The sequence below is a fragment of the Seriola aureovittata genome, chromosome 17 (assembly GCF_021018895.1).
Source record: "Seriola aureovittata isolate HTS-2021-v1 ecotype China chromosome 17, ASM2101889v1, whole genome shotgun sequence".
Taxonomy (NCBI): Eukaryota; Metazoa; Chordata; class Actinopteri; order Carangiformes; family Carangidae; genus Seriola; species Seriola aureovittata.
The window spans coordinates 5,189,892-5,201,625 of record NC_079380.1 but is presented as its reverse complement, the minus strand read 5'-3'; the positions used below and the strand labels follow the sequence as shown (position 1 = coordinate 5,201,625).

The following is an 11,734-nucleotide window of genomic DNA, read 5'->3' as shown; positions in this document are numbered from 1 at the left end:
TACTAAGCGTATAAAGAATATATTGTTTATTGGAGTTCCCACAGGAAGTCAGTTAAAACAGAAAACTAATGTTATGTTTTTTTTCTTTTCGCATCCATAAAAGTTTAACATTAACATTAATATATAAAGTTGACAGTAAATTCCTCTTTAAACATGACAGCAGCATAATTCCCCTGAATACAAAGTGATTATTCTGAACATTAGCTTCCATGTATTAAAATTGTAAACACAGGACAAATCAGTTCAGCGTTACACTTGATGAAGTCGTAAGCCTGTTGTACAGTGAATGTTTCCTACACTCATCCCTTGTTACATAAGAAATACCTGCCAGTAAAAGCCATAACATCAGAGAGCGACTGGCAGATGTGAGGCTTCAGTGTCTGCCTTTCCCCCTGAGACAGGGACGCTCCACAATTTTCTGACGAAACCTAAATGTTATGTGATTATGTAAATCCAGACAATGACATTTAAAGACTAAAGAACGATTTGAGGTTTCCTAATCTGATTATGAAAAAGGTATATGCGGAGTTCCAGTTAGACGCTCCAAGATTACATTTGGTGGTTGGAGAGGAAAATAAAGTCTAAATTAAAAAAAATATTCCCAATAAATCTGTATTAACTGTCCTTTAAAGTCATCAAAATGCTGTTGGCACTACACTCTGCAGCATGCTGCCGGATTATAATGAGCCATGCGTCACTTTGTTTACCGTCATGTCAGATTTAAGCGGTGGCCTCTTGGTCCCTAACGCATGAGAATCACGGATAGATTACTGCAGATTAATGTTGAAGCCAGTCACAATATCTGTCTCACACACACATGCCTGACAATACACTAGGAATTCTAGTTTTCCTCTCACCTTTATCACCTGTATACAATCACATAGGTTCAGCTCTAATACATTAACTTGGCCTGATAAACTGGTAACACCTGTCAGCTGGCAGCACTGGACAAATTTGAAGCAGTTAGTATTTATTGCTTTAACAAGACAGTCATTGAATTTAATTTCTATTAAATTTCGAGGTAAGGTGTTAGCTAATTTTGTGTTCATTCGTTAAATGTAATTCTACCATCAAACAACTCTATTATTGTAATGTCTTTCAATATAAAAGCCCCCACAGAGCCAAAGATGGACATATCAGGTACTTTTTAGTTTAAGTGTCAGTAACATCAGTAACATCATATAATTAAAGTCTTTATCATTTCTGACGTCAGCATCATGTGTAGCCCCCCCCCCCCCCCCAATCCCAAAGGCATTAATGTGGGTTGAGGCCTCTTTTAGCTTAACTCCAACGAACCCCTCCTACCGACGACTCAACCACCATCATTTCAGAGCAACATTTGTTCATTCTGGTTCTTTTAATTACCTTCACTCGCTGTGGTGTCGGCACCACTGCAGCAGATGGTCTTGTAATCTGGTCTGAGACACGGATAATCTCACCCCATTGTAGAGGAGCAGCCCACACCACACAGGGCTGCACGACCACCCCCAGCGTCCAAACAAATACAGATCAACCTATATGATCAAAACAAGAGCAAAAGAGTTTGTCATCAATCTAGTTCCTCAAGTACTTGGAACTCATTAACCGTCAACCCCACCATGGTTATTACAGAACAATATATATGCTATTTACATTGTTTATCAGGTAGGAATCACAGGTAAAGGTAATAACTTGACATCTGGGAATTGATCATGACATCACATTTTGCAGACGTGCTGTGACGTATATTAATCTGTATCCTTACTTTAGCTGGAATAGATGCTGTAAGATGTTTTTGTCTCCACTACTCACATTAGTTGTTTTTTTTTTTTTAGATTAGCTCATAGATGAGAACTAAAATACATTTAGTAGCTTTTGTTCCAAAATAAAACAAAATGATTAAACTCAGACTTGGCAGATGGGATTATCGTTTGAGCAAAAAAAGCTGCAAAAGGCATGAGAAGTCTCCCAGATGTTGACCTTTAAAGTGTTATCTACCTGTTGTGTTTAATCTTCTGCTTATACCTCCAGTATTTAACCGTGTCATAGTGAGGTGACGTGGTTATCCCCTTAATCTTCATGACAGCTGTCTGGATTTAGGTAGTGATGACCATAATCCCATTTGGCACCTTGAGGGGCTGCCAGGGTGAACACAAAGCAGAGTAAAGCGAACCAACGCCGCGGAGGTTTTACCGCCAAAACACAGGAAAGAAAAAGACGTTGTAGTTTCACCTTTCTGAGCAGGATGGGGAATACTAAGAGCAGCGCTTTGTCGAAGGAGCTCCTGGACGATTTGAAATCCAACACAAAATACTCAGAGACCGAGCTCTGCACTTGGTACCAGTCCTTCCTGAAGGAGTGTCCCAGCGGGAAGATCAGCAAGGAGCAGTTTGAAGGCATCTACGCCAGCTTCTTCCCAAACGCAGACCCCACGGCGTACGCTCGCCACGTGTTCAGGAGTTTTGACACCAACGCGGATGGCACTTTGGACTTTAAGGAGTACATCGTCGCTCTGCATCTCACCTCTGGGGGAAAGACTCTGCAGAAGCTGGAGTGGGCCTTTGCCCTGTACGACGTGGACGGGAACGGAACCATCAGCAAAAATGAAATCGAAGAGATCGTTAGGGTACTTACACCTTCTCCTTTCATCTGGTGGTGCAGAAAAACAGTACGCTGTGTAGCTGTGTACACAACCATAAGTATATTTAATAAAAAATTAGCTTAATACCTGCATAATTAATAACTACTGACTTCCTTTCAGCCTCAATCCAAAAGCTTTTCGCAACTTTTACATGGATAAATGTTAAAAAAAACAACCTTTATTATGTTGTGGTATTAGATCCTTATAGCTATGCAACATATGCAATAATCAATTTACAGAATAACAACCAGGCAAGAGCTGCAATCAGTGATCAATTAATCTGCCAATTGTGTCCTTGAATAATCGTGTAGTTTGTAAAAAGTGGGTCAACTGCCTGTCAATTCTGAAGATTATAATTTATTAAATTGCTTTTTTAGCCCAACAAACAGGAAAATACTAAATAATGAATTAAAGTAGAAAAAAGCAGTAAATTATCGTATATAAGAAGCTAGAACCACTAATTGTTTAGTATTTTTGTTTGATGAATAACATAGCCATTCAATTGATTATCAAAATTGTTGTTGATTAATTTTCTTATTGTTTCAGTGACTGAAGTTATTGTTAAGGACATAAATACGTTATACCCTTTAAGCTATTTAAATTTTGTATGAGTCATCCACATTTCATGATGAAATTCTGCATGCACCGTTAAAAACATGTTCAAAAACTACTCTCACACAGTCAATATTCAACATGATTCCTACTGATGACCAGAAGAACCTCCCCGAGGATGAAAACACACCGGAGAAGAGGGCTGAAAAAATCTGGGAATTCTTTGGGAAGAAAGATAATGGTAATTCACAACTCATTAACTCCCTCTAAAGGGTCTCAACACCTGCGACAGCAGCCTCTTTCAACCTTTTTAATACCTTTCCTATGGCTTTCTGTACCGTACTTATTCTGCTTTTGTCCTTTCACAGATAAAATTTCAGAGGGAGAATTCATTCAGGGCGTGATGGATAACAAGGACATCTTGCGGTTGATACAATATGATGAACCTCAGAAAATCAAAGACAAGCTGAAAGAGAAGAAGCAATAGTCTATGGGGAGGAAAAAGCCCTTCTTGTGGTTTTAAGACTGTTTTATTATTCTGTTTACATTCTTACATGATCCAGCTGCTTCTAAGCTTGACCCATGTTTCTGTTTTTCGGTCTTAGCAGCTGAAGTGTTGTGTTTTTGTCTTTGTTCCCCAAAAGCAATTAGACACTTGCATCTGATTCTAAAAACAGAGGAACTCTTGAAATGGCAATTTAAGCTCCAAGTTTGAAACTTTGTGCAGTTATACTGTGTACACTGTGTATACTGAATGAATGGTGTAGAGTTAAGTTTTACACCTTGTATGTATGTTTCAAACTTCAAACCCTTTTGCCTGAGCTTCACAACAGTGTCTGCATTTATTTCTCTTTGACTTCGTAAGGCAGTATAGAGCAGAATGTCTATATGTCTATACACATTTAACAGAGCTTAACCATGACCCCTCGCACCTGCTGACAGCCAATTTACTCTCTCACGTCTGGCAGCGCACTGACATGTTTTCTCACACTTGGATTCATTCATTAGGTTGATAGCAAGAAAGTCAGACGGAGAGCTCCTTATGAGGGGAATTAGGCTCAGGGTAACAATCCGCCTGTATCAGCTAATCCTATTAGGAGCTGAAGGTCAGTTGAGACAAACCTCCTTACTCAAGTGTCTAGTTATGATGACAAGGGCTTCTTCCAGTGAAAAATACACTGCTTACTGTCAATATGCTCCTCTGGACAGCTTGTGTCACACAGCTCTAACAAGTGAGTGATAAGTGTAAGTGATAATGGATGTAGCAATGCAAAAAAGTTGTTTAAAACATGGAATATGTAATGACGACAGTATATATTCACTAAAAACATTTGCCTTCTACCACATAGATGGATCAATGATCAATGACAAGGACAGAAGAACATTGTGACTCCTGTGCGTAAATTAGTTTTGTAGCTTTTTGTGTAATTTTTTGAAACTACTATTCTATTTCCAGGTACCCCGTCAAGTTTTATAATGCGTTGTGTATCCTTGAAGGCTACGAACGCGCCGAATGCCTCATAAAACATTTACAAAACTGACCTTTAAGGTTCTGTATGAAAATCATTTGTCTCCCTTTCATACAGCCTATTTAACCAATATAGTTAATAGTCCCATGTATAATTACATCCAAACTGACTTTCACTTCTGCCATGGTTCATAAAGGTGCAATTTTCCATATTCATTTCTGTCTCTGTATTAGGGTTTTATTTATCTGTACACCAGCACACATTTGAAGTTCCATCGAGACATTAAGGTTTAAACTGGGGTATATGATTGAACAAGTTGTACCAACTTAACACTGTTATCTTAACTGGTAATGTTGTGTGAGGTGTGTTGCAGTTGTCTTATAAGGTTAAAAGGAGGATTCAAAGAAAACTTTAATAGGGCCTTTGTTTTTGTTTTTTACAAAGTGAAACAAGGTTCAGCGCCACTTACCACCTCTGAATCACACGCAGGGTTTTAGAAATACCCAGGTCCAAAAGCTGAGCTTGCTAGGAGGGTTTGAGAGCATGTGATCCCTGATCTACATAGGTACATTTTAAGATGTTTGAAGGACAAAATTTGAATGACAAACCATATCAGCCATATATATATATATATATATATATATATACGGTTACCTCATTTTAATATATATTTAAAGAAAAGTATTTTAACTTCGATTGTGATATTAGCTCGCTAGCTAATTCACTCTAGTGAAAGTAACTAGCCGGCATCATGATGGACGGTCACTGTTTAACATAGCACAGATAACCACACAGGTGCCGTTGGTCACATGATGTCTGGGGATGAAAGACACTACTAACAGTACGTTAGTGAAATTCTCTATTTACCTGTATCTCACCTCGGCTGATTCACCTGTCCTTCCGGTTTGAACCGTCGTGTGGAACAAAGATTTGGAGGTATCGACAAGATCATTCACTCCACTCACACGACACAAGCAATGACGCGGGTGATCAGGTTGAAAAAGTCGGTGATATTTGCGTTGTACTATGTTTTTGAAGGACCGAAGTGGCGATTAGTGACAGTTGTTTCACGACTTTTATCATACAGCTCAGAAAAATGACTGAGGTCGGGGCCTCGGTGACCTTAATGGAGGTTACGACCACGTTGACATCTAAACATATTGTTTGTTTAATCTGTGTGTTTCTGTGTTACACTATTTCTTAGCTGTGACCACTAACTTCCTTGGAGTCTCTGCTGCTCAGAATCAGTTTAATACATAACCTCCCTTAAAAACCGCTGTTACACTTGTGGTTTTGTACGGATTGAACCCCATGTTAATTAGTGAGCTTTAGAGCTGCTGGTGTACGGATTTTGTTTAAACAGGGAAACAGTGGGAAACTAACTGTTTCCCACTGCTTCTAGTCTTTGTGCTAAGCTAATCAGCTAATCAGCTTCCTGTAGCTTCACATTTCCCGTATAAAAGAAAAACAGTCAAACTATTCCTTATCCACTTGTACATCATATTAGTGTGTATATTACTATATAGGAAGTATAGGAATAATTTGACATTTTGTATATTTTATATTACTGCAGATAACTGAATAAATATAATTTTTTGTCATTTCTGATATGAAATTGGCAGTGGGTTCCTATAGTCAACTTGACTGGAAACCTGTGACTTTGAAGGAGGGCCAAGTTGTTATGGCAGCTGGTTAGCCCCAGTTCGAGGGGCTAACCATGAACCCGCAAACATGGTGCTGTGGGACGTGCTGCTGGTCAAATGCTAACATCTTGGTGCTGGATACGACAGAGCACCTTCAAAGATCTTGTAAAGACTGTTGGCTGATCCGTGAACTGTTCTGCTGAATAGGTGGTTGACTTTGCATCAGCTTGTCCTAAAGAGTGTTTTAGCTTTGGGTAATAGATGTTAAGAACCCACAATGACTCACTGTCCATCCACCTGCCTTTCTTTCCCTTCCAGTCTGGATCCCTGGATTGTAATCCAGTATTGTTTGGTGAGCATGTAAGCTGACCAAAAGGTCAGAAGTTTCAGCTGGGGGTCAGGTGTGTGCGTGCTCAAAACAATAGTAACTGCCTATTTCTAAAATCCTGTTACATAATGACACACTGTGACATTTAATTTCCAAAGAGGAGATTTATTTTGGACACTGCATTCCACAGTACACCGTCTGGACAGAGGTCACCTATGATCAAACATTCTTAAAACATCAGGGACATTGAATGCACGTTATGAAAATGTTCACCACAGAAGGGCAGTTAACTCAACCGTTATATCATCATGAAACTGTTGCTTCTTGTCAAGAACATTTAGTTGGAACATAACTTCTTACATTTAGTGCACAACATTGACACACACTGATTAAAATCTCTACAACAGATATGCTTTTTAAAAACCTGCGCACAAAGCTGTTTGAGTTAAAATAAAAGTCAACGTACTGAATCCATCTGATTCAAATCAATGTGACTTTTCTTCCTTTAAAGAAAAAACGAATTATCAGTGTGTTGAAGATAAGGCAGGTAAGCATTTGTTTATTTTTTCACAGCAGTTTTTTTTTTCTCGTGCCCGGCATCTGGATTAAGATTAACAACTCAAGTCTTTGTTATTTGATCAGCGTCGTCCTATAAAGAAATTTAAAAGAACGACCGCAGAAAGGTAATAATCCAAATAAATCCAAAGCAACTAGGCCACAACAAAATGTAAAGACAGAGACAAAGACACACACACACATGTAAACACAGACACATACTGTACATGCAGTCTTTGATCAAATGTGTTTTATCTGCGTTTGTGCAACTGGCTTGTGCTCCACTGGATCAATCCATATCAAAAAACTTACCACCTTGTCTTCTCTGTAATTTGGTGAATTTTGCTTTCGCTGCTGCGTGTCGCTCCCTTTTATCGAACACCGCCGTAAAGATATTCTCTGTACATTTACCAAAAATAAAACAAACAACGTTGTACAGTACAAACACCTCATCAGCCCGAACATCTGGGGCCTGTTAAACATCTGACAGCAAAATACATCTAGACTGTATGTACAAATGTACACTGGTGTAGAGTAGAATATATCAAGGACATTCCAGGTATATAACCGTTAGGCACTAAAAGGTGTTTCAGTGTAACTTGGACCACCTTTTTCCTCCAGACTGATCCAAAATAGACCCTGGCCTAAATCTGATCGACTACGTGTTGGGACTTGTGCCGAGCATCATCAAATTCACATTCCAAAACACTGTATATATGTGTGTGTGTGTGTGTGTATGTGTGTGTAGGTGTGTGTGTGTGTGTGTGTGTGTGTGTGTGTGTGTGTGTGTGTGTGTGTGGTGTGTGTGTTTTTTAAACAGTTGAGGTTACTGGATGTTTATGCTGTACACTTGAAGTCTAATGTTTTTTCTCAGAAAGCTCCTAAATTGATTCTGTCACTCACAGAATACCTTGTGTAAATTCAATGACTAGATACCAAAACAACCATCATGGTTCCACATATTGTGCAGCTCTCCATACACAGTAAAAGCAAGATATTCAAAACATGCATTTCCACCAAAATGAACCAGCAAAATATGAAAATATATCATATTCATTCTAAGATCTCAATATGCTTCAATATCTGTATCTAAAATAAAGGGAAATATCAATAATCAGCCTTTTTTTGTTTGGTTTACTCAAACTGGAAAAGTGTCAATTGAAGCTAAAACTAAATGATTCAAAATACTTTTTTTTTTTTTTTTTTTTAATAGTTTCAACTTTACAACAAGTAAACAGCAGAGTATGTTAAATGGCATTCAATAAGCTAATGTTGATTATGATAGGGTTAAAATTTAGAAGGAACATGCTGGTACTTTGATCCCTTACTGTTTCCTGGCTTCAGACTGCTTTAAGAATGAACCTTTCCTCGTGTTGTTCCAGTCTGAGAGAGGATGAGCAGACTCCCTGTAGTCTGAACACGCCACTGTCCCTGTTGTTAGAGGTGTTCTGGGACTCCGTGTTATAATACTGCAGACAGAACAGCTGATTCCAGATCAGGATGGTTTATATGTCCATGTCCACAGGTCGAACGTCGCCAGTGTTATTATCCTTCACCCACAGCTCTCGGTCCTTGGCTGGATCCACGTTCTGCAGCAGCTGGTCGACCGGCTCCACCGTCTAGAAACACGTGAACAATAACAGAATCCCATCAAGTATCAGGATCAGTACAGTTCATTTATTATTATTACCTCAGCAGGTCAGACACAAACTGTGTCTCAATTCAGGGGCTGCATCCTTCGGAGGCATTATTTGAAGTATCTCAATGGCTCGACAAGCTTGTGCTGTTTCTAAGGCTCCTTTAAATGCAGCAGAGAAATACATCTTTTGTTTCCCAGGCAATGGGTCGATCTTTCACGGCCCAACCCATCCCAAGATTTCTTACACACCAGTGATGAATCATTCTTCAAAAAGAGAATAGGAGGACTCCGTAAATAAAACAGAGGCCGAAGATAAATAGGAAATCCTCTGTAGACCAGACAGTCTTGGTTCGGCCTACACGGTCTATGTGGTCTTTGGAGGCCGTGCCTTCTTAGACCACATCCTCCAAAGGAAGGGACCGCTGAATTGAGACACAGCTACAGTCTACAGACAGGAAGCTAATGGGAGTTGTTGGTCCAACACTTTGATCAAAACCAAAGAGTTCTCAACAATTACTTGGCATAAACTGGTATGAATATTCATGGTTTTTAAAGAATAGTTTAACATTTTTGGAAAAACATTTATTGATGAGAATATTGATACACATGATATAAATGCTCTAAATTTCCAGCCTTCCAAAAGGGAAATTCTGGGTGAAATGCTGAATCCTTTCAGTTTTGTCCATCTATAAAAGTTATTGCTACAGTAAAATATCCTTATTCAAATAAGACCTATGTACACTCTACTAGCAGATCATTGTTGATCTGTGTCTGAATCTTCTATGAGGAATTCCACTTGTCAGCCAGCGCACAGAAAATCATCTTTTTTATGGTACATTCCCACAGTGCTGACACAATATGTCTCATTAGATTTACAGGGTTTACTCTACACCTCCTAAATAAGCAGAGTGTCTGCGTGGGTTTTGCTCTGAGGCACCGAGTGACGACAGCGACTGTGTTGGATGAAAAGTCTGACAGAGGAACACCAATGGCTCACTCTGTCACAACATCTAGGCTCACCGCCAGGCTCGGCTGAAGTGGCGAGCAAGCCACGTCAAATCCAGTTAATAATAATGATAATAACGATAAATAATAATGTAAATGTTATAATGGTTTGTGTTGTTTGCTGATCAACTGATCGATTACAAAAAAAGAGGTGGGTAAACTGTTGTCCAATTGGGAATTAGAGAAATGCAAATAGCCTCCAATCTAAGCAAAATCAACTATATTTTAAGGGCTGTTTTTCACTGCTGGAGATCTAGCTGCTGACTGTGTTGGTAAGAAGCCAAATCAGCTGTTTTCAGGGCACCAGCATGCACCAGTCCCTTTAACCACACACAGTATCTTCATCTCATGTCTCTCCCTCTGGAGAAAGCATTAAATACTTATTTAATATTGTTGGATACTCATGTTTAGCCTTCCTTCAAAGTGGACAAAGTAATAGAAACACCTGGACAGCACAGCGAGAGTCCTCATGTAGCAGTTTTGTGTTGGCATATTGGTTCCAAATATCCTTGGTTAGAAATCAGTATCGACCCTTAAAAAACGATCAAAAAACTGACCCCTAATTCTTATTCCTTACTATGCTGCAGAAAACACACCAGTTTGTGTATTATACTTTATGTGTGTGTGATGGTGAATGAAGCACCATTTATCTTTCTCCAGTTCTTACTGGACTAACTGTGGTGACTGCAGATTCATTTAAGCAACTACACCTACAGATTCTGTATTACACAGTCTTCATCACTGAGAACTACAACTCTCTTTACCTGCTCTGCTGCACAAATCTGGGACAAACATTAAAAAGATTCCAGATTTAGTTTGACAATGACTATTTTTAAAAAAGTGATCTGCTCACAGTTGCACTGTAAATTATTCTGTTTTTTTTTTGTTTTTTTTTGTGTTCTCAATGTTTTCTGTACTATACAAATAAAGATTCCTTCTTGTCCAATAAACTTGCCTCACAATCGGCTTGTGCTGATGACATGACTGTCATGAGGCTGACAACACCTTATATGAGTAAAAGTAAATTATCATTTAAGGAAGCTATGGATATGATTTCATATTTGTTAGATTAGTTTGACTCTACTTTCTGTAATGTATAGGCTACTGTGAATTTAGGTTGTATTCATGTCAGCCTGAGGCGTAGTGTATGCACAGAGGAAAAAAATAATAATTTGATATCAGTTTTGTTTTGAGCTTTGCGAATTTGCACAGGTTAAAAAAAAAAGACACGAGTAACCATGAATATTGATGTGCATGGAAAGGAATAAAAGCATGATTGTACAATTTAAGATTAGAGTATTTCTGTTCAGCATTGACAAAGTAAATGTTCAGTAAAATGCAGGAAAACAAATACAAACTCACACTCTGATTGAACATGTCTGTTTCATGGCGCAGAGTCGTGTATTGGCGTAAATGCTGCTGAATCCACTCGATTCGGTCGACCTCCAGTTTCTCCAGCTCCTGAAGTGGAAGGAAGACAGATGGTCAGTGCTAGACACAGCCAGTTCATCCTAGCGATGAGCTGTACTTCCTCATCTTTGAGTCTCAGACAGAAGTAAGATGGCCTTTTCTATAGAGACTGAAACATTTCATCATTATTTTCAAAAGCAAATCTGATAAAATTAGGAAAAGTCATTAGATATTAACCTGAAAAAAACAATGTGAAGTGTGTTTTTTTTAGGATGCTTAAGAGGACTACAAACAGAACTGTCTGTCTAATCTGGACTACAAAGAGGAGGTTTTACCATGCTGGTGGTGACCATCTCTTCAAACCATTTCGACTGGGTTTGGTTGTACAGATCCACACAGCGCATCAGGTCGTCTCCTGGAGAATACAGACAAGTACATGAAAGGTCAGGGGTCAGCAGCGGTCTGCTGTCAGTCCACCAGCGACACATCAATCAGCACTTACATGGAGTTAAT

The 11,734-nt window shown here is 38.9% G+C and overlaps 2 protein-coding genes across 5 annotated transcripts in view; one reads left to right on the top strand and one right to left on the bottom strand.

Annotated features, from left to right (window-relative positions):
- Nucleotides 1–1,912: 1,912 nt before the first annotated feature.
- On the top strand, nt 1,913–4,811 carry rcvrna (recoverin a). Its single transcript, XM_056401877.1, has 3 exons — nt 1,913–2,605; nt 3,302–3,413; nt 3,541–4,811. The coding sequence occupies exons 1-3, from the start codon at nt 2,225–2,227 to the stop codon at nt 3,657–3,659; spliced, it is 612 nt and encodes a 203-aa protein (XP_056257852.1). The 5' UTR covers nt 1,913–2,224; the 3' UTR covers nt 3,660–4,811.
- A 1,945-nt stretch (nt 4,812–6,756) lies between these two features.
- gas7a (growth arrest-specific 7a) overlaps nt 6,757–11,734 on the bottom strand; it is a 45,451-nt gene continuing 40,473 nt past the window's right edge. For all 4 annotated transcript variants that reach the window (XM_056402032.1, XM_056402034.1, XM_056402033.1 and 1 more), the window contains 3 exons: nt 11,557–11,636; nt 11,174–11,272; nt 6,757–8,786 (listed from right to left, as the gene is read on the bottom strand). In XM_056402032.1, coding sequence (XP_056258007.1) covers nt 8,673–8,786; nt 11,174–11,272; nt 11,557–11,636 — 293 coding nt within the window. In that variant the 3' untranslated portion in view covers nt 6,757–8,672. The remainder of the gene's footprint in view (nt 8,787–11,173; nt 11,273–11,556; nt 11,637–11,734) is intronic.

Coding starts and splice junctions, on each gene's coding strand:
- rcvrna (XM_056401877.1), top strand. CDS start 2,225: ATGGGGAATACTAAGAGCAGCGCTTTGTCGAAGGAGCTCCTGGACGAT. Junction 2,606..3,301: donor AAATCGAAGAGATCGTTAGG/GTACTTACACCT, acceptor ACTCTCACACAG/TCAATATTCAACATGATTCC. Junction 3,414..3,540: donor CTTTGGGAAGAAAGATAATG/GTAATTCACAAC, acceptor GTCCTTTCACAG/ATAAAATTTCAGAGGGAGAA.